The sequence below is a fragment of the Onthophagus taurus genome, chromosome 2, assembly GCF_036711975.1.
Source record: "Onthophagus taurus isolate NC chromosome 2, IU_Otau_3.0, whole genome shotgun sequence".
NCBI classification, from domain to species: domain Eukaryota; kingdom Metazoa; phylum Arthropoda; class Insecta; order Coleoptera; family Scarabaeidae; genus Onthophagus; species Onthophagus taurus.
In genome coordinates, this window is record NC_091967.1 from 23,647,666 (window position 1) to 23,670,019 (window position 22,354).

A 22,354-nucleotide genomic window follows, 5' to 3' on the forward strand; every position below is an offset into this window, starting at 1 on the left:
GAAATTTTTTAAATCAAATTTTTACTTAGAAATCATCAATACTTTCTGCATCTAAAATCGATATGTCGATTTACAAAGTGAAATTTTCTCTTTCTTTGCAGAAAATAGAAGGATCCAGATTAAATATCAACCCATATCTTTCTCTCCGTAATTAAAAGTATTACAATAATTAAATGAAATATAAAATGCATACTTACCAATAAAGTTAATCTTAAAAAAATAAATTTTGTTTTAAAAAAACAATAAAACTAAGAAACACACAAACTTTTGTTTTAAAATTCTGTGTTAATTTAACCTAATCGTCCGTTTACAGTTCAAAGTAAACATTTGCTTTCGTTTCTTCCGTTTTCTAACGGGCACAACCGTATCAATTGTCATACAAATATCGTTTTCTGGCGCACTTTAACAATTAATTGTTTTATAACTATCGGCGAAGTGGTGAATAGAAATGAAGAACTAAAACCAGATGAAACTATCGTTGAAAGGTCGTAGTAATCCAAACGAAACCGTTTCGCCTACTGGTGTCGACGAAGAAGTTGGTTCTTGAGTCGCGTTCGTTTCTGGTACACCTCTGGAACACAAATTGGGTCAACGATGACCGTGAAAGTAGAAGCGAGGAGTTCTGAACTGTACTTGAATTCTCCACGTCTTCGGTCTTTCGATTCACGGTCACGTCAAAACGAACGGTTTTGTGGCTTCCTTTAATCCTTTAAATTTATTTATGTATGTATATTTATTTTAAAGTTTTAAATTGAATTTTAAAGCTTTTAATCGTCAAGTAAAAATTGTCTCAAAGATACGCTTTAAAAAAAGAACTAGGTGAAGAGAAAATCGTTTAAGAATAAAAAGAAATTAGAAAAGTATTACAAAGAAAATAATTAAAATTCATCATACAACGATTTTATGGCTTAACCGTATTTGTTTTTAATTTATTTAAAATATTAATAATTTAAATTATTACTTTACAAAATTGACTTGTGTAGAATTTAGATATAAAAATGAGAAATGGGTTTAAAAATATAACGCTGATAATATAATTCTTAGTGTTCATGAATTTACACAACAGTAAAAGCGATACGTAATAATAACAGCATCAATGTTTAAAAAATTACTTGAGGTTGACCTTTAATAAATAATAATGATAAAAAAGTCGTATCGTTTCTAATACACGGAGCGGATTTGTATAACTGTAAACTTGTCAAAATTATAATTTAAAGAATAGGCACAGTACAATACAATTATTTTACTTCCCATTGGCAAGTTTAGTTTAATTCTTCTAAACGTTATTAAACTGAACTTTATTTAATATTAAACTAATAAAACCTTCAAAATGTGTTTTTGTTACAGCTTTAAATTTTCTAAGTCGTCTAAGTTTCTACCGGGGGGTGCAAGGGGTGCACTGCATCCGGGCGCCACTTAAAAGGGGGCGCCGGCTCCTTTTTAATATTTTCTCCAACAATATCTTATCTTTCTTTTGCAGTATTTATACCTGTCAGCAGTAGCTAGTCTTCAGAAAGCAGTATTTAGTCTCCACTAAGCAATTTTAGTCTTTAGAAGGCAGTATTTAGTGTTCCAGACGCTGTATTTAGACCTGTCGGAAGTATCTAGTCTTCAGAAAGCAGTATTTAGTCTTCTAGAAGCAGTATCTAGTCTTCTGCCAACGTTATGTATGTTTTCTCCAACAATATCTTATCTTTCTTTTGCAGTACTTAGACCTGTCAGCAGTATCTAGTCTTCAGAAAGCAGTATTTAGTCTCCACAAAGCAATTTTAGTCTTTAGAAACCAGTATTTAGTGTTCCAGACGCTGTATTTCGACCTGTCGGCAGTATCTAGTCTTCAGAAAGCAGTATTTAGTTTTTTAGAAGCAGTATCTAGTCTTCTGCCAACGTTATGTATGTTTTGTTCTTGATACTGACAGCTACTTCTTTCTGGGTGTCTTTCATCATCTTTTTGGGAGCCTCTTATTATCTATACGGATCTTGTACCACCGGGTACCTCATTTAAGCAGCTGTTACTTTGCTTTTGTGCTTATCCTGCATTGGCAAAGTTTCCGTATTGGTGATTTCCTGTCTTGTGCAATAACTAGACAATTCTTCGCATTCTTTTATTGAACACATAAGTATTACCATGAAAAATCATATTTGGTTTATAATCACTTTTTTGTTTTCTCTGAACAGTAATTTCAGACTTCATGTGGACTTTGAACAATGTAATTCCTGTTTTTTGCTGAAGTCTAGTTTATAACTATTGCAATTTCAGACTTTTTCTTGCAAATTAACCTTCTGACCAGAGTATTCCCGACTATTCCCTTAAGTTTGATTTTTCACCACTATAATTCTTAAATTTTTGCTGAAGTATGGATCATGATTATTCCAGTCTTTTTTAAGTTTATTTATATTTCTTTGATTATATATATTTTTTTAATTAAAATGCATTTTTTAATTTTTTTAAATTAAAATGAATTTTTAATTTTTCCCCCGCATTTTGGGCGCCCCCCGCATTCCGCTTCATTTGCTAGCGCCGGCACTGTTCTAAGTCTCCATATTTCTGGTGAAGGCATTCGCCCTTCGCATCTAGGGTTAATGACCTAACAGAATTCCCAAAACCTGCAACACTTACACAATTACAGCGATTCTTAGGGATGATAAATTTTTATCACAAATGACGAATGAATTGCGACGGGAGATTGTTGGATTTAATTTTAACTAACACTGAGCATCAGTTCGAGCTCGTTCATGATGACCTGCCTCTTGTATCTCTCGTATAATAATCTCTTTATTGGTTTTATAGTTTATACCAGCGGTGAGCAACCTTTTTAATCAACGGGCCAATTTAAATTTTAAAATTTTTTGGAGGGCCGCACATCAAGTAACACTTATTAATAATGTACAAAACTTTATTTATAATAAACATTAGGATAAAAAAAATATAAAATAAAAAAAAAAGTAAAGAAATTTTTAATGAAAAATTTGGCACTGTTTTTTCGATACAAGCTGATCAATATCAGCCGGAATTGATGAGGTAACTACACGTACGCAGCTTTCTAATCGTGCATCAGTCAGTCTTGATCGATGGTTAATTTTGATTAATTTCATGGTTGAAAATAATTGTTCGCAAACATACGTACTTCCGAACAGAGATATCATTTGGTTTGCATTTTTCGTCAAAAGCGGAAATTTCTCAGGGCTCACATAAGATTTATAAAAATTTTCGATCTTTACTGAGAAAAAACAATTTTATTTCGCTTTTTAAGCTGTATACTCTTTTTAACATTTTCGGTATTAAAATCCACATCGACATCGTCAAGTCCGTCGATCATCCCGCTGTAGAGAGCCTTAAAAAAGCTAACTACATATAAGGTTAACTACAAGTTCGGGCAAATCACCCTAAGACAAAAGAGCGGCAAGCCTACGCCACAGAAGATAGAACCTGAACCGACCCCAGGAACTTCCGGAACCTCCAATGACCCCAAGAAGGGTACAGGTAAGGTAAGCTCCGAAAGAAAGGGTAAGGGCAAGGGCTTCCACAGCCCCAACATACATGTTGCGCTGATCCAAGAGTCATATGTATATAGAGGAATAGTCAGAAGACTAACAACAAAAGTAGGTAAGTTAATCTATCACAGAGGAGAGTGCAGTGCGAGAGCAGCGATACTAGCTAAATCTTCCCTAAACTGCCTACTTTAACCCAGTTTATCCTGACCATCCACCGCCAAAGGAGATGAAAGACCTCATAGACTACTGCAATAAGAGAGGGAAACAACTCCTCCTGGGCTGCGATGGCATTCTGTGAAGGCATAGACAATACTCCTACAGTTGCTCGTGTGCATAAGATCTTGGCAAAAGATCACAACGCTGATCTAGGCCACTTATGCAAACAAGACGGTAAATACACTAAGGATGCTAAGGAATCGTTGGAGCTCCTACTGAGTACACACTTCCTTTCCTCAAAAATCTGCCCCCACGCAGATGCTGACCCTAATGTAATAGATATAACCCGTCCATCAGGCAGGGTTCGCAGCATAGCTGGAACCATTTTTAAACCCAACAGAATAAGGCGGGCTATTTCTAATTTCAATCACTGCCCCCAGTAATAATATCCCTATATATAGCTAGCTACAGCATTATGGAGGAAAGTAAAAGTGGTCTTCATACCTAAAGCTGGTAGGCCTTGGTAGACACTGATCAGAGAGTGTAGGTCGATCGCTAGGGGCAATGATGTTACCCTATGGTGGATTCCAGGTCACAGCAACATTGAGGGCAATGAGAAGACGGACAAGTTGACCAGAGCGGCAGCGAACACGCCCTTCGTTGGACCCCAACCTGGTTGTGGACTACAAAAAAGCCACCTAAAACAAATAATCATCAGTTGGAAGGTCTCAAAGGTAGCCTTATGCTGGAAAGAACTTCCAGGTCACAGACAGAGGTTTTATGCCTCAGCAAAAGGGATCTAAGGACGCTCTTAGGTTACCTGACCTAAAATATCACCTCTTTCACAATGGACAAGCTGAGGATGAAACTTGTCGACTTTGCAATGACGAGTCAGAAACAGCTAAACATATACTTTGCAATTGCGTCGCCAGAGGCCATCTAAGACACCAAAATTTCGGTAAAGTTGTTTTGACACCTACCGACATAAAGGAACAAGACCTTGGGGTAATACTAAGGTTCGTTAAGGACCTACATTTAGCCCTAAACTTTTGGAGGGCTAAAGTTACAATAGATCTTATAGGTCGCGGTAACGAGAGGAGCCGCTCCCCTCAGCCCGGCAGCAATAATAATAATAATAATAATCATATGTCTTTAAAAAGTATAGAAATGTCATTCTGGCTTCAAGTATGCACCACGATAATCCACTGGATTAATCAACAGGAGATAAGAACAAGACCGAAATTATTATTTTTTATAATTCCACCAAGGATGGCTTGGACACTGTTGATCAACTCTGTACCACTTATAATGTGGCGTGAAATGCCATAAGGTGGTCTATGATAATTTTTTGTGAAAATGGAAATATTACTACAATAGGCAACGAGATCATACCAGAGACCGTTCAATAAAGAAGTAATGGACAAGCGAAGTGAGATGTTGGTTGATATTTGCTCCCACATAAAGAATCACGTTTCGAGGAACAATATCTATATCTACAATAGATTACATAATAACAAATTGGGTAATCAGACCAAAACAAATATTACAACAAATTGCATACCAGCATTCAAAAGACTGCCAAGACAACCTCCAAAAAGATAGAAAGATAACTCGTGCCACAAGAAATGCAGGCAGAAGAGAATGGGTACAAAAGAGCAATATGGATTCCACAAAGAACAAGATGAAGAATGTATCTGAAATAAATCATCTTCTTTAGTATCATAAAAAAATTCGAAAAGCAACAGTTACTGGAAAACGGTGTCGTTTGTGCAAAAACAATAATGAGAAGAGCTTTGTATGTCACATTTACAAACAATATTTTTGTTCATCGCATGCAAAGTTTCGGAACTCAGGGTATACGTGGGTACCAGAAACTACTTTATAATACGTTTTCTATTTATACATAGAATATAGACTTCTCTTTTTAATCCTACCTAAATAAAGTTAGTAAAGTGGAGGGACGTAAAACTGTTCGATTAACCAGAGCAGACTGGCTGTTAGTAGCATCATGTCTAAGGAAGACATGAATGCATCTGTTGAGCAACGTATTATTATTAATTTTTTTTCGAGTGAAGACATAAAACCTGCCAAAATGTTGTGTCAATTAATCGCATAAAAAACGCTTTCAAGGACCAAGTCTATGACTGGCACAAAAAATTTCTGCACACGTCGGAATATCGTATGGAAGTGCCTAATCAATCATTTCAAATGATTTAGGTTACCGAAAAGTGTCGGCAGATGGGTTCTTCGCCTCTCCACGAAAGATCAGAAAACAAACTGTGTTGCCATGTGTAAAAGTCTTTTAGCACGATATCGAACAGAGGAGGAAGATTTCTTGAGGCATATTGTCAACTGTGATGAGATGTGGGTGCATCATTACACCTCAGAGTCTAAACAGGCAAGTATGGAGTGGCGAAAACCTGGAGAAGCAGCGAAAAGCCAAGGCTCCAAGCCAGCTATGGGAGAAGGCATGTAGCAAACAGCCGCTCCTGAATGGCAGGGTAGATACAATTCCAACGTGTTTTATCTTCAAACGACCGTATGAAATAAAGGTAGGAGAACAATCCAGGCCTGACGAAATTGTCTTCCAATTGTGAGTGGACGGATCTCGCAGGGAAACTGGCTCTGGTGCTTCGGTTTATTCCGTCGAACCAACAATAAAAATTTCTAAACCGCTGGGAATTTGGACCACCGCGCTCCAAGCGGAGCTGGTGGCCATTTCTCTGGCGGCTGAAGAAATTTCCAAGAAAATTAGTAACAAAAAAATTATAATATATTCTGATTGCAGACAAGCCCTCATCTCGCTCGGGCGGTATCGCTGTTCATCCTCGTTGCATGAGGACTGCCATAACAATCTTTGTGAGGCAGCCGCTAGCAATGAGATTACAATCTGCTGGACAAAGGGTCAAACTGGCAAGGAAAGCTGCAGGCGAACCTCCGGGATCGTCGGAACCATTCACAATAAGGTCTTTAATAGAGCTTCAAAAAGAGGAAACACGTAAGAAGTTTCTAAACCACTGGGACACCAGGATGTCGCCAAGCCAAGGAAGCACTGATGTACCGTGATCCTAAACGAACAGATTTATTTATGAGGCTGTCTAGGAAGAACCTACGTTTGGTCATAGAGCTAATCACTGGACACTGGCATCTACAGAAGCACTTACTGCATATGGAAATAAGTGACACCGACATGTGCAGAGGATGCGGTGAGGAGGAGGAATCAGCGGAACACATTTTATGCGACTGCGTAGCCCTCCAAACATTAAAGTTATCCAGTTTTGGAGATATCCAGATTAGCATGAGTGGAATCAAGGGTCCTTCCAACCATATTACCTCCAAGGTAATATGGCTGGAAGAACCCTAATGCTGACCAAATGAGGGAAGTAAGTACAAGGGATCTGCTGAGGTCAAAGTGCTGCGGGCGGTTCAGCCTGCCTTTCCGTGAATCCAGAATCCAGAAGCCAAGACTCGTCTATCTGCTGCGAAAGTTTTTGAAACAATTTTTTGGATTGCAGATTTATTCGTTGATTTTCTCCATAAACTTTCTGCTCTCCATTCTTCATTTTTCTTTTCCATTTTTCATTCTGCTCCATATTAACACTCGACCACCCACACGCATTAATCTACAAAAAATTGAACAAAATTGCTGTAGCTGTGTGACTACCGTATATTTGGACCACTCAAAGAAGAACTGGAAGGTAATCACTATGACAACGACGAATGTTTTTTCAAGTTTAAAGCAATAAATAAAATAAAATTTCTTCTGTTATTCTCATATTAAAAATATACATGGTTTCATTGAAGAGGTAAGTAACAGAACCAGTCGCCTAAATACCAAAATAGTTAGCAGTTTAACACAAATTACTCCTGGAAACTGGATTTGCTTTTACTCTGTATTCATTATTTTCGCTCTCTAACATTTTCTCTTGAAATTGCATTGTAACTAATAATTAGGATTCAGTGTTTTAAGAGCAATTTGACACTCGCCATTCATTTCTTAATTAATATAATCGCTCTTTATGGAGAAATTCTTGCATTCCATCTACTAGACTATCTTTACATGAACTATTTTTGTTCATAGTTCATCATACTGTAAAACATCTGTATAAGCATATAGATAAAAAAACATGACCTTAAAAATAAAACAAAAACTTGATAACAAAATATACGACTTAAATCGCTTGAAATTCCAAAATGTTGTTTTACATACATATGTTATAATGAATATTCCACTCTTTTTGGTAGTTATATTTCTTACACTTATCTTTATATTCAAAATTTATTGGAAAAAATTTGGGGATATTCATAAAATTCCCGGGCCGTCAATATTTGACTTCATAAAACATGTTTATTTTAATAAATCTTCCCAAGGTAAGTTAAGTTATAACTAAAACACTTCATTGGGAATTATTTTTAGGGGTAATAAAGTATTTTCAAACATTGAATAAAAAATACGGTCCTGTTGTAAAAATATGGATGCACCCGTTGAAACCCATTATAATAACGACCGATATGGAATACGTTAATAAAATTTACAAAGCTAATGATCACCGTATAACGCCGTGTTTTTCGGAAATAACGTTTCTACGTAAAGGATTTACAGTTACACCACACTGTGAGTAATAACTTTTAAATCAGCTTTAACGACTAAATAAGCTTTTAGCGAGGTTACACGAAGCTGTTATTTTTGTTAAAAAATTAAAATTAGGTTAATAAAGAAAGTTTTGCAGATGATATTTGGAAACATGATAAACATCTCATTATGAAAACTTTTGACAAAGAGTACATATCAAATAAACTGAAAAAATACGAAAAAAAATATGACGAGCTTATTAATAAAATACATAAAAATCAGGGAACACCAATCGATTTGCAAGAAGCTTTTAATGAAATGTTTATAGAAATCATAATGCGTAAACAAAGCAAAAATTAATTTATTTTTAAGTTGTTTTTGGTTCTTGTAGGTTCTCTTAATGATTCAAACATAGAATTAACCGACAAGGAGATTAAAGATTATTTAAATTACAGGACAATTTATTTCGATTTATTATTAGAAAAAATGAATTCGCTCCACATGGTCGGATTTTTGCATAAATTTACAAAAAACTACAAACTTTTAATGGAATACGGAGAGAAAATAGTACAATTTGGTCAAATATGGTTAAAAAAACTTCAAAACGTAGATGAAAAACTAAGAGATCAAACAAACGTTGTTTATGCAATGTTAAATGGTGGAATTCCTTTTGAACGAGTTGTCGATAACATGTCGGTTCTTATTCAAGGTGTAAGCAAAAACAACCCATTATTTTAAAATTAAATGTATTATTTTTATATCGTAGGGACATGATACTGGAATTTTTCCACTATCTTTAGCTTTACAAGAAATTGCAAAAAATGTTGAATTGCAAGAAAATATTTTGAACGAAATTTTAAGTGTTTTAGGACCCGATAAAACATCTATTACTTTAGACGATATCAATAAAATGTATTATATACAAGCCGTGATGAAGGAATCATTACGTAGATATCATTCGTTACCATTTCTGGATAGAAAGTTATTATATGATATGACTATAAGTCAGTTGATGTTATTTATAGGCAAAAATGTCGCACAGAGAAATTAATTAATTCTCAATTTCTCCTTATTTTTCTAATATAGTCTTGCTCAGTCTTGCTTTTCGCTATATTTTAAAAGATAATCCATAAACTGTTTGTTATTTTTTTTTTAGAAAATGTGAAAATACCAAAAGATACAATTGTAATGTTTAATTTCCCTGGAATAATGACATCAGAAGAAAATTACGAAGATCCGCTAAAATTTAAACCGGAGAGATTCTTGAAAGGAAATGTAACATCGAAGGCGCATAAAGGTTTTATTGGATTTGGTTATGGTGTTAAAATTTGTGCAGGTAAGCATTACCTTAGTACTTGGTGTACAGTTTTTATCAAAAAATTGTATGGTCAAAAAATTTACATTGGTGTCAGTGATCACACAATTTGTTTTGTGATAATTTATCACAACACAAGGAACATAACCCTTTGTCACATTAAGAAATTATTGTACAATAATTCCTCTTCATTTTTCTCTGGTTATCGTTTCTGCAATGGAACTATTAAAATATTAAAGTATGATAAAGACAAACATGGATGACACATGGGACAAAAAGTGTAAAGAAGTAGATACTTGCTTAGGAGGATCGCGAACTACAATGGCATGGAGCATAGTGTCATCCTGAAAAACAACAAGATTGAAAAGTTAAGACGTAAAAGTGGTTATTCCTGAATCGGTAAAGAACATTATGAAAAGGAATTGACAGAACAAAAACATAACACCATAATTGAGTGAATAAAGAACATGTCTAACTCCGTACTGGAAAAGCTGACTGCTGTCTTTCAAGAGTTTGTGATTGGCGCAGAAATTCTGTAGGCTTGGACAGAAGAATAAATAACACAGCTCCATAAAAAAATGAGAAGAACTACCACAACTACCTATGTCTTCCTATGCTTAGATAATGTCTTCAGTTTAAATCAAATCACAGAAAAGATCATAGCTACAAAAGGAACAACACATCTTCTATTTATTATCTAACCAAGGCATTTTATACCATCCCTCAACAAAATTGTGGCAAGTTCTATCACAAACATCAAAAAATGACACATTAAATAAAGCAGTAGAAGAACTATACAGCTAAAAGCTTCAGTAAAGTTAAACAACCAAATATCAGAAAGTTTAACATCACAAAATGGCTCCAATGGATGGAAGAAGAAATGTGGAGACATGGGTATTGTAAACAAATGGATCACAGTGGCAAATGTGAAACGAAAGTACGAAGTTGACTACAAAAGGGAAAAGGGGAATCATAATATCAAAGGCAATAAACTTCCTTTTTCTAAAATGGAATTCTAAAGAGAAAAAACAGCAGTTATACACCACCATCTTCAACCCTGTGGATGAAGTTGTAAGGATGCGAAACCTGGCAACTATGTAAACAATTAAAAGAACTGTTAAAAGCAGTAAAAACAGACATCTGGAGAAGAGCCGACGAAGTGCAAAGAAGGTAATTACATTGGTACGGCCACATTCAACGAATGAATAATGAAAGAATCCTTTAAAAAAACGATGCATTGGAGTCCAACTGGAAGAATATCCAAGGGACGTCCAAAACTACATGGGCATCGAGGATTCGAAATGCAATGTCCGAAAGGAACCTGGCACCCAAAGACTGGGAACTAGATAATGATGACTACCTATTTCATAACTTTTCTTCACCCTTGTATCCAACATCTGTTAGATTTTTAAACTAGCACATGATCTATGATTGATTTATTAAGGTGGGTATACATTTAATTTTGTTTGCGTATAAGCGTATCGTATCACCGTTGCGTATCAGTGTGTATGAGGAAGCGTTACATAGTTGCGTATCAAAACATAATACAAAAACACGCAACGAGTCCGATCCCCTATTTGTTGGTTTTTCACAGTCACATCAAATGTTATGATGAAATGATATAATACGTAGTTGAATCTTATTTGGACGGGTTGCGTTAGCTCTTTTTTCTCTCGCCACTCGGCGTTGTGATGTGCAAATGGAGTGGAGTAAAGAAAAAACATAATGTGTGACATGATTGCCTACAGCCGGAGGAATAACCTACAAATAGTTGTTGGATGTGACGCCAATGCGCACCACACAATGTGTGCAAGCACCAACACAAATGAGAGAGGTGAGCTGCTTTTTGACAATCCAACCTTTGTTACCAGAAATAGAGCAAAGGTACTTGACATTACGTTCAGCTCAATTATATTAAGCTCCAAGATAACCTCTCCTGGAGGGTATCTTCAGAACCGTCGTGTTCAGATCACACATACATTCAATTTAAAATTGAGCACTAATTGGGATCTGTTTAAGAGTTGCTTTGTAGATAACCTAACTAGTGTCATCGCTACCGTTAGGAACTGTGATCAGATTGAAATAGCCACGGAGCAGATCTCTGTGGCAATTCGTTCTACCATAGGTGGTATAACCAAAGCACTTGGGCCTCAACGGTCTCTTTGTACATCCTCACGGTTTACTTCGGTCATGTGTAAGTCTATTTGGAGGAGTGAAAGATGTTCGAAAATGGCATCCGATCAGGTTGATACCGCTTCTCGCCTCGCCTTAAGCCGGGCTGGTACTCCAACGCCCAGCAACTTAAAGACGACCCCCAAGCCGCGCTGGTAACTCCAACGCCCAGAAACTTGGGTGCATGGCCGAGTACCGCTCAAAGAGCGCAGACGCGCTTTCAACCCGTTTTTACGTTCACAACCTCCAACTACACATGTATCTGACGACAACCAGAAATGTTAGACTGGTTGCCGGGACCGACGGCTTAACGTCCCCTCCGAAGGACGGGGAGGCGACTCGGCGTGTATTCACTGGGAATCGAACCCAGAACGCCGGCGTGGTAGCCCGAGAGCTTACCACCCATGAGACATGTTAAGGTGTTTATTAACATCGTCACTGTCAAACCTGGGAATATTTTAGGACTTGCTCTTAGCAGCATAAAAGTTCTAATGGACGTCTTTACTGGGTACTGCCGATTAAAAGCACACCTCAACTTGTTGGGTTTAGCCGATGATGTTGAATGCCGACTATGTGCGGAGGAAGCAGAGACGGTTAAGCATATTTTATGCCACTGGCCTGCCGTTAACCGTATCAGAATCTCGATTTTTGGGTGGCAGTTTATCTCCTCAAATGATCTGAATGACCTTTCACCGAGCAAGGTATTAATAATCGTGAAGTGCATTGGACTGCACGGTGAAATTTGATAACGATATCTATCGGGGTACAATAGATCCTTAGAGTCGCGGTGCAAGGTTGGTTGGTCCGCCTACCCGATATATAGTTTAGGTAATGTAATGTACCGGAGGTATGAAATCGAAACATCCGAACCATTTCAATAAATTTCCAAAAACAAGATGCGTGGGAGGAAATTGCAACACAGATGGATAGGACCGTTGATAAATGCAAAAAGAAAATGGACTACCTTTTAGCAGCCCTCACGAGGGAGAAAATGAAAATCTGATAAGAAATGCCAGTAGCCAGATACCGTAGGGTTAGAGCCAGTATTTCTTGAGCAAGAATTGCCTTGCGAAATGTGGTATTCTGTTTAGCAATTTTGAGCTCAATGGATGGCAATAAACTCAAAATCAGTGGGGTGAATCCTAGTACAATTTTTGTACTATCCGCTTACAGATTGAAAATTCAAGTCGGCTAGTAAATTTAATGCACTATACTGCTCCCTGCTTGCGTATAATTTACATTGACACGACGTTGCATCGTTGCGTGTCATAAAATAATACGCAACGGTGATACGATACGCTGATACGCAACAAACGTATAACCTTTATATTCTGCATCTTGCAAAAGTCCAGGAATCTTTGGCCATTGCTATTTCTTACGTCATCGAACCCTTTTCTATTACTTTTTTATACATATAGTCGCTCTACCCTACCCTAACATTATAATCCTTCGCTATATACTTCATTTCTTCAATCCCTTCAGTTACCTTTGTTAGTACACACTAAAATATCGGTTATATATCCAATCCTGCCTACTCAAATTAATCGTCGTCCAGTTCCTTCTCTTTTCCTTGTATAATTCCTAGTTCAAAGTTTAGTGTCAGTTCAATACATATATACAACAACCTGACGCAGAATACGAACTGATCTAGAACTAGATCATAGACATAGAACTAGAAACATTCGGATTTAGCCGTCTTGAAAGACGTACGGCTAAACCCGAATATTTCTAGTTCTGGGTCTATTGTTAGTTCAAATGATAGTGTTAAGTTAATTCTAATTTCAGTTGTTGTATATTTTGAACATTTCGAACTTGTTTCTGAAGGAGATGGTCTTGTACATGCTACCTATTTACTTCTGATGCTTTTATTCTCTCGCAATAATCAACACATAGACTGTAGTGTGGGGCAAAACTACAACTGTGCTCTATAAACAAACGCCCAAATATCTATAAACGAAGAATTATAGTTAACTTATTATCTTAAACAAAAACTTGACTTTTATTTTTCACAACACGAACTAAAAATATAAAGAATATTTGTATAAATAAATTTTGACAATTTTAAATAGTCATTAATTGTCCAAGCAAATAAAATATTTTGACTTTTTTAGGTAAACATCTCGCTACTGCTGCAACGAAATTATTAATCATCAAATTAATCAGGGAATTTCAAATAATACCACTTGAAAATGATCATGAAATGGAAATTACTTGCGATTTACTTTTTAGAAGTTTAAATGGAATTCCAATAATTTTCCACAAAAGAAAATAAATCTTATTATTTTATAAAAAAGTTTCGTTCATTTGATATTTAACATATTTTTAGTTTATAAAATGTATTAAATTGAATTATTTACATACATTCCTTGAACTATAATTAGAAAAAAAACAGTGCAACCTTATCTTATTAAATAAAAAAATAAACAATTATTCAACATCAATAACACTAATATTATTGTCTCCACCAGAAACGTCAATATTATTTAGATTATGCTCTTTACGTCTCTTGTGTTTAACGTGAAATAAATGCTGCTGTAAATCTCCACCGGCCATATTATTATAATTAATACCCCCAAAATTTCCCCCATTTGCAACCATAAAAACCGAATCACCAGCTGATTTCATTCTTCTATCACCATTATTAAACAAACTCCGCGTTGTTTGAGCACTATGTGAACTAGAACCACAAAAACTCATTGGTTGCGTTTTATTATATTTGAATTTTAATGTGCCCTTTAACAATTTCTTTTCATTATGATGCATTTCTAATTGTTCTTTAACCACTTGAGTTGCTGATTTTGGTCTGGCACCAACGTGTTCATCAAATCGATTCGGATTATAATTTGTATTATAAATTCTTGGCGAACGATTAGTAAAACTTTCAGGAGACGACGACGGAGTTGAAACAGTACTTTGATCAAACGGTTTAATAACCTTACCATTTTTATTTGCATAATCCGAATACAATTCAATAATATCATCTTGATTTTTACGCTGCTCGATTTCTTTTTTCACCTTTAACCGTTCGATAATTTCACTTCTCGATTTTGTTACAGCTATTTCTTCTTCCCGAACATCTTTTAAAACTCGTTCATCTAAGTTTTTATACTCACGAATAACGCAATTCATCAACCAATTAAAACCTTTTCTAATCCCTGGGTCTAAATGTTGAAGTTTCGATAATTTCGATGATTTTGAGGAATAAGGCATTGTGGCTGAACATGTTTCGACTAACGTTGGACATTTTTGCTGATTTACTAATTCTTCTAATTGTAACATTTCGATTAAATCTATTTCATCGATTGCGTTTTCATTGTCTTGTTTATTAGCTAAAATCAGTACTGGTTTTCCTGAGATTTTTTCGTGTAAAAGTACGTTCGATAGGATTTCTTTTACTTCACGTAATCGGGTAAAATCACTTGAATCTATTACGAAAATAATTCCGTGAGCCTAAAAGTAAGTTGTAGGATAAGGAAAAATTTAAGAATCATCATGTGGCTTAAAAATCGACGATTTCTTTTTAATCAATGTGAAATGACCCAAAAGACACGTTAAAAATATAAAGAAAGTGCGGAAACGTGTAGAATATTCCGAAAAATCACATTCAAGTTTCAATGTGACGTCACGTTTTGTGACGCAAGGCTAAACCCAAATGCTTCTAATTCTAGGTCTAGTGTTAGTTCTAGTTCAATTAAAATATACCACAATCTAACGCTACACAACATTTAAAACTGGAATTAACACATTCTTGAGAAACGTGCGGCTAAACCCGAATGGTTCTAGTTCTCGGTCTTGTGTTAGTTCTAGTGTTAGTGCTAGTGTACAAGTAACACTAAACCTAGAACTAGAAAGTATCAGGTTTAGCCGTGCGTCTTCAGATGTTCAAATGTTTCTAGGTCTAGTGTTAGTTCTAGTTTTAGTGCAATACAAAAATGCAACATAGTGATATCTAATGCTAACTAGCGCTACCTACCACTGCCACTAGAATTAATACTAGACCTATACTGCCCTATTAAGAATAAGAGTCGTACTATCTTTTGCAGATTTTGAGTTTTTCGGGTATATCACATCATGTCAAGGTTTTACATGTATTTGTAATGTCAAAATGTCGTAGAGCTTTCATAACTACTCAGAAAAACATGTTATTCAAAAAGGTTTTAAATGTTATTCATTTGTCGTATGTGTAATTATTATTGGTTTGTTAAGCAAATGTATAAACTTAACATACCGCACATACCTACGATGTTTTCACTTAACAATGAAGTAGATACGATAAATCGCTATAACAACAGCCTATGCGCGCAATATGACAGTTAAACGTAACGCCCAGTCAGCTGTTATTGTGTTCTATGCGTTTACTGTGTATTTTTAGAGATTATATCGTATATCGTAGACGTATTCATGTAATTTTTGAAGTTTTATTTTTTTAAATGTATTAATGTCTATCATATAACTTCTAAAAACACAGCAAACGCATAGAACTCAATGACAGTTAACTGGGCGTGGCAAATAGCGTGACGTAGAGTGCGGACAACCAACCCGTAGTGGGCTACAAAACCACAATGGATGTAGCAGTCCTGTTAGATTCTACTGTCCTTGGTCTATAGCAATATAATAATCTTTAACTCTGAAATATTTTGAACCGGGACATACATTTATGTCAGCGGATTCGTTTCACCACCAGGTAGAGAAGTCTCTCTAGCAAATAAAAAAAGTATATGATTTCGAAAATTACAAAGATGACGTACAAAAATTATTGATTTTTTGATTGGGAAGACAAGAGTTCTCAGTATAAATTAAGCAGAATAAAACCTCAGCCCTATTTAAGCAAAATAGTGCAAGTTAATTTTGAAAAAGGGAAGCAGTCACTATCCTACAAATGCAACTTTAATAATAATAAGTTCCCAAGTTTATTGTCATTATATTTGGCAAATTTCACTTCTGATAACTCGTACTTTTTGAAAACATTTGCTACTTTATTCGTCAATCCTGGTATGTACTTAATTCTGAAGAAATTATTTGATCTGACATTCATTCTCTGAGGTTTGTCAGCATTTTCTAGTTCGATATGTATACCTTCTCTTTGTTTAGTCATGAATTGTGTTATCAAGGTTTGTTGTTTATTTTTTGTATTATTCTTATATGAATTCTTGTCTTTTATGTTTTTATGTATCTGTTGTTCTGTATTTGTGGATGAGGATACTTCTGTGATTACATTAGATATATTTGTCATATTGAGAATTTTATACCATGAACTATTAATATGTCTATCTATTATAAGTAAAATATCTAGAAAAGGTAATTTGTTATCTATTGGTGTTTCCACTGTAAAATTTAATCTACTGTTATAATTATTGAATATTTCTAATAATTGTGGATACTGGTTTTTCGGTAATACAGTGAGATCGAAAGTCGCGCACATCAAAATAAATATATCTACAAATAGTAGTTTCGTTGAATTATTTCAAGCTACTTCGGTGTGATAGCATCATATGTGTTACTGACAGCAACCCTAGACACCATTGATATGGAAACTTGTCACTGGACGTCTGTAAACTTGCAGAGTGCACTGCTTTGTAAAGTAGTTGTTTTCCCAAGACCAGTTCAAACGAAAAATCGCACACATCAATATATACATACGCATGTATTTTATAACTTTTTATAATTTAACAATTTTTTATAACATTATATCCTATTTTAACCTCTTATAACCTATTTTGTTTTACATCATATGCTCAAAATGGCTGCCTTGTGCAGTAATGCACGCACCAATTCGTTTTATCACGTTTGAGGCCACTTTATGCAGCACGCTTACACTGATGTTATTAATCTCCGTTCTTATATTCCTCTTCAGTTCATCCAGTGTGTGCGGCCTGTTTTTGTAAACCTTTCCTTTAAGGTATCCCCAAAGGTAATAATCTGGAGACGTTAAGTAATCCTTTAGAGATTATACGCTAGCCAAAAAACTGGTATAAGAAGTGCATCGTTACGTTAGATGTGGGGCATGTGGCCCCGTCCTGCTGCAACTAACAGTAACGTTCATCGTTTTCAAGCAACGCAATAAATTGTGTAATGATATCTTGGTATACAATACTGTTCACTTTTGTTTCAAAGAATAAAGGGCCTACTATTCAACGACGAGATATAGCACACCACTCTCCAATCTTCTGGGAGTGCAAAAGGTTTTTTTTCATAAAAGACGTGACGATTTTCGGTTGCCTAAATTCTTGTGTTTTGGCTATTCACGTGCCCACTAAGGTGAAACCTTCATTCTTGACGAAGCACATTCTGGAAGTCCAATTTTGGGCCACTTTTTCGAGCATTGCTAGTCGTATGTCACGAATAACACGAATAATGTTGGCCTCCAAGGTGTCAATTGTTGCTGGTTTATCAGCATAAACCAAGGAAATAATCGAAAGGTGTCATATCGCACCACCTTGGAGGCCAATTGGCATGTCCATTTCTCGAAATCAACTTATCGTCAAATTTTGATTTCAATAAGTCGATGGTTGCGGTCGCTGTATAGCACGTAGCGCCGTCCTCTTGAAACCACATCTCGCCCGGATCAATATCATCCATATTTTCAAACAAAAAATCATTGATCATGGTGAGGTAACGATCTCCATTGACGGTAACACGAGCTCCGACTTTATTTTTGAAGAAATAAGGTCCAATGATGCCACCAGCGTGCAAACCACACCAAACGGTGCATTTTTCTAGATGTAATGGAGTCTGTAGGGTCTGTTGTGGATTGGTTTCACTCCATATGCGGCCCGTTAAACCAAAAATGAGCCTCATCGCTGAACACAATTTTGCGATAAAACATCGGATCAGTTTCCAACTGCTCTAGAGTCCAATCGGCGAAAGAACGACGCATATGATGGTCTCGTGGTTTTAATTCCTGCACCAGCTGGATCTTAAACGGGTGTAGGCCAAGATCTTTGGGCAAAATTTTCTACGTAGTGGACGGAGAAAGCCCTAATTCCTGCGACCGACGACGAATCGATAAATTTGAATCTTCTTCCACGCATTCGTTTATAGCGGCGATATTCTCTTCAGCAGGCACATTTCTTCGACGTGTTGATTTTATTGCATCATTTAGAGAGTATGTGGTATGAAATCTATCCACTGTTCGACGGATGGCTTGCTCAGATGGACGATTATGTGCGCCATACAAATCACGAAGTCGTCCATAAGTTAAGCGAATTGATGACTGATTTTCAAAGTAAATCTGGATAATTTGGTAGCGTTGTTCAAGCGTCAATCTGTTCATGATGATTTGCCAGAGTATACTGATCATAAATATCAAAAAGTGAGCGCAGTATCACAGTTCGTTTTACAGTTAACCCTTTCGTCGACTGTCGACAGTTTTCAAACCGGTGCAAATGTTTTTGAAGTCTGTGATTAGATGTATTATACCTTTGTGTAACATTTTCTTAAAATTAGTATTTGAAAAGCTAAAATTGTCTCCCAAACATAAAGGATTTAATATATTTGAAGGTATATATTTATCAGTTAAATTTATCACTCTATTAGTTTTATGTAGCTGATTAAAAACCTACATATTACTATTGTATAATTTATATTTTAAACTCTTAATTTGAATATCTCATTCTATATCAAAAAATAAATAGATTTTGCTAACTTCGCCTTCCTGAGTAATAATACTTAGGATGGCAAAAAAATAAACACATTTTTCGCATTTTCTCGAATATTCTAAATATGCAGATCCGACTCTTATGCTTAATAGGGCAGTATAACTAGAAACAGTCAGATTTACCTGCACATCTTTCAAGACGGCTAAACCCAAATGATTCTAGTTCTGGGTCCTGTGTTAATTCTATTGAGTGTTAGTATAAAATTAGAACTAACACTAGGCTTAGAACTAGAAAATATCAGGTCACATTGAAACTTTAAAGTGATTTTTCAGTAAGTTTTATACTTTTCCACACTTTTTTTTTATTTGTAACAGCTTACTTGAGTGATTTCCCATCGATTAAAAAATTGTCGATTTTTAAGCAACATGATAATTCTTGAATTATACCAGGAATAATCAATTTTAAGATTTAAAAGTAAAAATATTACATCTATAAAATATCGATGCCATATTCCTCTAATCGTAACACCTCCACCCAAATCATACATCTTCACATTATAACCATTATAATTTAAATTAACTATTGAAAATCCAACAGTGGGTACAACTTCATCAATTGGTTCATTGGCCAACGATCTTACTGCTACCGTTTTACCAGCGTTGTCCAAACCGAGAAGGAGCACACAGATATTCCTATAAGAAAAGCACCAAATGAATTATTTAAAGTAAGATGAAAGTGGTGTTATAATAAACTTATACTTTTTTGATCTCTTCCTAAAACAACAACACAAATTATTACCCATGACATTTAACGTGACAAACTTTTTATTAAATTATTTGGTTCGAGTTTGAAATATTGTGAAAACGCCATTTGTAAACACGATTTGTTGTGATCGACGGTTTGTTTATATTTGTAAATCAAATAAATTTTTATCTATAACTTTTAGATTACCTACTTACTTTCGATATGATTTCTTTTTAAATTCATCATTTTATATAAATAAATTGCCTATGAAGTACACAAGAAATGATAAATGAGAGTAGTGGTGTTCGATTGACATCACAACATGAATCAAAACATTACTAAAAATATATATTAATAAATTCATAATTTCTAATAAATTGATCAAATAAGTAATTAATTTAAACTAAAATATATTTTATTTTTAATAGTTAAACTCGTTAAATTTTTTGGTTTCTTAATCGCGAAGTTAGTTACAATCCAATAAATTGACAGGCATCGTAAAACGTGATATTGAGGTTAGAATTCGTTGATAGTTATAAAAAGATTTAATAATTAACATTAAATTTATTAACATTTAAACGTTAAAAATGTCTGAGCCATCATCCAGTAAAGATTCTGCGACAAAAGTACCCATGGTTTACATTTGTGGAGGTGAGTATATTTTTTTTAGGTTATATTTACAAATTAATTCGAAATATAATCTATTTTTGATTTCAAAATTACTAAAATTGCTTTGTTTTGTATAATAAGAGTGTCATAATGATAATGAAATGAGACCGAGGGATCCTATACGTTGTAGAGAATGTGGTTATCGTATCATGTATAAGAAGAGAACAAAGAGATGTATCCTTTAAATGTTTAAATTATTAATTAGGAAAAAAGTAATTGATTAGATTCCTTAATGTTTGTGTATAGTAATCGTTTTTGATGCTCGATAAGAAGATTACCTTAATATTCCTTTATTAATAAATTAAGACTATGTTTTGAAAGTTTTTTATTATATTAAAATGATAAAAATAAAAATTTTTGTATTATTTAATTTCCAAAATACTCTCTTAACAAAATGTAACATTACATATAAATAAGACCAAAGTGATGGACCTGAAGATAGCACACAGGCTAGGACTAAATCTGATGATTAGAGTTTATAACATTGGAACATTTCTAAGATCACTTATTTAATGACTTACCAAAATTATCATGTATAAAACTTTGATAAGACATGTTATTAACTGATGTGAAATTGGATCTGTTTTTTCAAAAAATTAGAAGCAATGTTAGTAGTATTTGAACAGAGGGTATTAAGGAAAATCTTTGGTCCAATAAACAAAGGCAACGGTTTGATACAATCATGAACTGGGAGAGTTATACAAGGATCTTGAAATTGTGAAGAAGACTTCAATGGGCTAAACATGTGGGGTTAATAAAAGGTCAACTGACCACATACCAACCAAGGGTAAGACCTCAATCGCGATAGCAAGATAACTTAAAAAGAGATGCTTTCAAGTTCATGGAGGTATAAATAGAAGGAGATTAAAGCTAAGTTTCCATGTGCACGGATTACTGGTGCCAGTCGGCTGGCGCCAGTTCATAGCGCCAATAAAGTTGACGCTACTTCGACATTTTGGCGCCAGTAACAGTATTTATAAAGAAAACGTGTAACGTGTTCGTCCAACTAAAATGAAAAAATCTGCTAATAAACCGTCCAAAAAATGGACATCAGAACAAACAGTACTATTTCTAGAAACGTATGAACAATATCCTTGCTTATGGAATCAGAAAATTCCACAATATGAGGACCGACTATCATGAAATGAAACTGTCACAAGGATAGTTGAAATTATGAAGAAAACAGTTCCTAATTTTGACGAAACCTCGGCAAAAGCAAAAATACGAAGTTTACGCAATGCGTATACAATTGAATACCATAAAGTACTTCACCATAAAGCACTTCACATATAAATTTAGAAATTGTGCTTTTTGGCAAACGATACATATATTCCAAGGATGTCGAAGAATCTCCAGAAGCTAAAAATCTTAAAGTTGGTTGCAGTTTTACGTGAGCTGGAATGGCATCTCTCATATGCGTATGATGTTTTTATATTCTAGAGAATACTTGCCTCAACAAAAACATGAAACTCTCTTCAGTCATTCTTAAATGATTAAAAAATGCTTGCTGATCTTCATGGCATAATTCTCTAATTAAAGTACTAGACGCACCTAGGTTATTTCTACGTGCAATCCACGATCTAACCCAGAAACTATGCTTTCGCTTTTTTTGGTAATAACGTGTGCAGTTCC

The 22,354-nt window shown here is 35.0% G+C and overlaps 4 protein-coding genes across 6 annotated transcripts in view; 2 read left to right on the top strand and 2 right to left on the bottom strand.

Annotated features, from left to right (window-relative positions):
• Positions 1 to 22,354, bottom strand: part of LOC111417437 (sphingomyelin phosphodiesterase-like) — a 91,729-nt gene that overhangs the window by 49,462 nt on the left and 19,913 nt on the right. The window contains exon 1 of one of the 3 annotated variants that reach the window (XM_071194535.1): positions 198 to 595. The exons of 1 other annotated variant lie outside the window; for it this stretch is intronic. The gene's annotated coding sequence lies outside the window, so the exon portion shown is untranslated. Of the gene's footprint in view, positions 1 to 197; positions 596 to 22,354 lie in introns of those variants that run through there. One more of the 3 variants, XM_071194530.1, reaches the window with a different exon arrangement.
• LOC111417443 (cytochrome P450 3A18-like) lies at positions 3,814 to 14,254 on the top strand. The gene is made up of 7 exons (XM_023049722.2): positions 3,814 to 8,022; positions 8,069 to 8,266; positions 8,382 to 8,564; positions 8,616 to 8,935; positions 8,991 to 9,228; positions 9,381 to 9,560; positions 13,823 to 14,254. The coding sequence occupies exons 1-7, from the start codon at positions 7,779 to 7,781 to the stop codon at positions 13,981 to 13,983; spliced, it is 1,524 nt and encodes a 507-aa protein (XP_022905490.2). The 5' UTR covers positions 3,814 to 7,778; the 3' UTR covers positions 13,984 to 14,254.
• LOC111417445 (uncharacterized) overlaps positions 9,306 to 22,354 on the bottom strand; it is a 43,406-nt gene continuing 30,357 nt past the window's right edge. Inside the window, exons 2-3 of the mRNA XM_071194539.1 lie at positions 19,797 to 20,001; positions 9,306 to 15,161 (exon numbers count right to left, since the gene is read on the bottom strand). Of these exons, the coding sequence (XP_071050640.1) occupies positions 14,139 to 15,161; positions 19,797 to 19,856 (1,083 nt within the window). The 5' untranslated portion in view covers positions 19,857 to 20,001 and the 3' untranslated portion in view covers positions 9,306 to 14,138. The remainder of the gene's footprint in view (positions 15,162 to 19,796; positions 20,002 to 22,354) is intronic.
• LOC111417435 (DNA-directed RNA polymerases I, II, and III subunit Rpb12) lies at positions 20,536 to 21,076 on the top strand. Its single transcript, XM_023049710.2, has 3 exons — positions 20,536 to 20,704; positions 20,804 to 20,896; positions 20,969 to 21,076. Exons 1-3 carry the CDS (start codon positions 20,641 to 20,643, stop codon positions 20,989 to 20,991), a joined length of 180 nt encoding a protein of 59 aa, XP_022905478.1. The 5' UTR covers positions 20,536 to 20,640; the 3' UTR covers positions 20,992 to 21,076.